The sequence below is a fragment of the Naegleria fowleri genome, assembly GCF_008403515.1.
Source record: "Naegleria fowleri strain ATCC 30894 chromosome Unknown tig20, whole genome shotgun sequence".
Lineage (NCBI taxonomy): Eukaryota > Heterolobosea > Eutetramitea > Acrasida > Naegleriidae > Naegleria > Naegleria fowleri.
In genome coordinates, this window is record NW_025407952.1 from 27,847 (window position 1) to 29,670 (window position 1,824).

The window sequence follows — 1,824 nt, forward strand, 5'->3', positions numbered from 1 at the left end:
CATCATCATGACTCTCTTGTCCGATCTTATTCAATTTCCTCATTGGATGATGGCAAATTAATGATTGGATTACAAAATGTGTGTGATTCCAAAACCATTCATGTTTTAATATTCAATAACACCACAAACATAACCATGATGAGATTACGGTGTTTGCATTTCCACACAATTTCAACATTTTGTTGGTCAATATACGATTTCCAATATTAAAAATATTGCCAGGACTTTCTTTCTTCATTATTCACCTCTGAATCATCAATAAAATCATCCATAAGCTCATCCATTTGTGGAGCAAGACAATACGGAAATTGTTGCAAATTTCCCTCCTCTGGAAAATCAATCTCAATCGGCAACAAAATACCCACATTGATAAACGAGCTCAATAACAAAATGATACCATACTTGAAGCCAATCGTTGAGGATGATTCAAAGACTTGATGATCTTCTGGACTCATCTCACTTGTATCGAGAAGGACTGTCTTGACAAAGTCGAGCAATTTCAAGTCGTATGTGGTTGAAAATTCGGTTTCGAGTTCACCACGTTCATCATAATATTTGTTATTGGTAAATAATGTTTTGGAATTGATGGATACTAATTCACTTCCTCTAACACTTCGTCGATAAGTGTCTACTTTTTTAGAACTCTCTGTAAGTATGGTTAAAGGAAATCCACAATCACAAAACACAACATATTCCAAGAACATCCTCTCATTGGCACGGTTTTCAAAATTTGTCAAAAACACACCCTTCAATTTTCCAAAAAGTTTGTTCACCAATTCTGAGGAAACTTCAATGTTTTCGTCATAACAAATAGTTTGTGGATTTGTGAAAAAATCTTGCATTCTCGTCATTAATTCCACTTGTTGTTGTTCTCGATGGAGTAAATCTTGCATTTTCTCAAGACAATTCGTTGCCTTGTCTGTTGTCAGATCTAATTGTAAACAAATGTTCGTTCTTGGCCATTTCTTTGCCATGGAAGAATAATCGGTCATGAAATGATTCATTTGCTTGACACGATCCGTATTGTATAATTTCACAAATGTTTTCAAAATGGACCAACAGGTGTATGTTTGTTGTGAACAGAAGTTTTGTTTTCTCTTTTTCTTTTTTGGCATGCCAACAGTTTTGAGTGAATGTTTTTCTTCATTACTTGGTGATGATTCTTCCAAGCTTCGAAAGAACTGATTGGCATATTGAATCATTTCGTGTAATTTTAGAGTTTGCCGATCATTGAGTGAGAATACATTCCGTACGTATTCTCGAGCAAATTCTTCGGATGTAAAGCTCTGATAAAAAGTCTTGCTGATTCGATAGGGTTGGAGGGTATTCCAATCCGAATGATGAGAATAATGCAACACCAGTGACGTAATCAAGGCATCAAAAACGGACATTTTTTTAGTTGGATTGGTATAACCTTCACCAAATGATAGATGTGTGAGGGTTTTATTTCGAATTGGTGTGGTCAAAAAGTAACCCTGATTGAATGAACCAATGAGGATCATGGAGTTGTAAAGTTTCTCAGTGAGACAGGCATCAAAAGAAACTTCGACAATTCCGTAATGGAAAGTTCGAAATGTACATGAACCGTTTGCACACCAACAACAGTAACCACTTTACAGGGTGAGTTGGTTTATTGATAGGTCTTCATCAACGTTCAGTGGTGATGATGGAGGGAAAGAACTGCTGCAGTCCAATGAACAAGGGTCTGGAATAAGTGCCAGGATGTGAAGAGATCTGAAACTCAGTTAAAAAAACTCAGCTCACTCATAAGACCACTGTATTGAGTTGGAATGTTCTTGTGTACGCCAATCCGTAAACATATTT

The 1,824-nt window shown here is 36.2% G+C and overlaps 1 protein-coding gene across 1 annotated transcript; it reads right to left on the bottom strand.

Annotated features, from left to right (window-relative positions):
* Positions 1-206: 206 nt before the first annotated feature.
* FDP41_013775 (uncharacterized protein) lies at positions 207-1,391 on the bottom strand (the record flags this gene model as incomplete). The annotated part of the gene is made up of 1 exon (XM_044704441.1): positions 207-1,391. The coding sequence occupies one exon, from the start codon at positions 1,389-1,391 to the stop codon at positions 207-209; it is 1,185 nt and encodes a 394-aa protein (XP_044564839.1).
* Between the last annotated feature and the right edge of the window lie 433 nt (positions 1,392-1,824).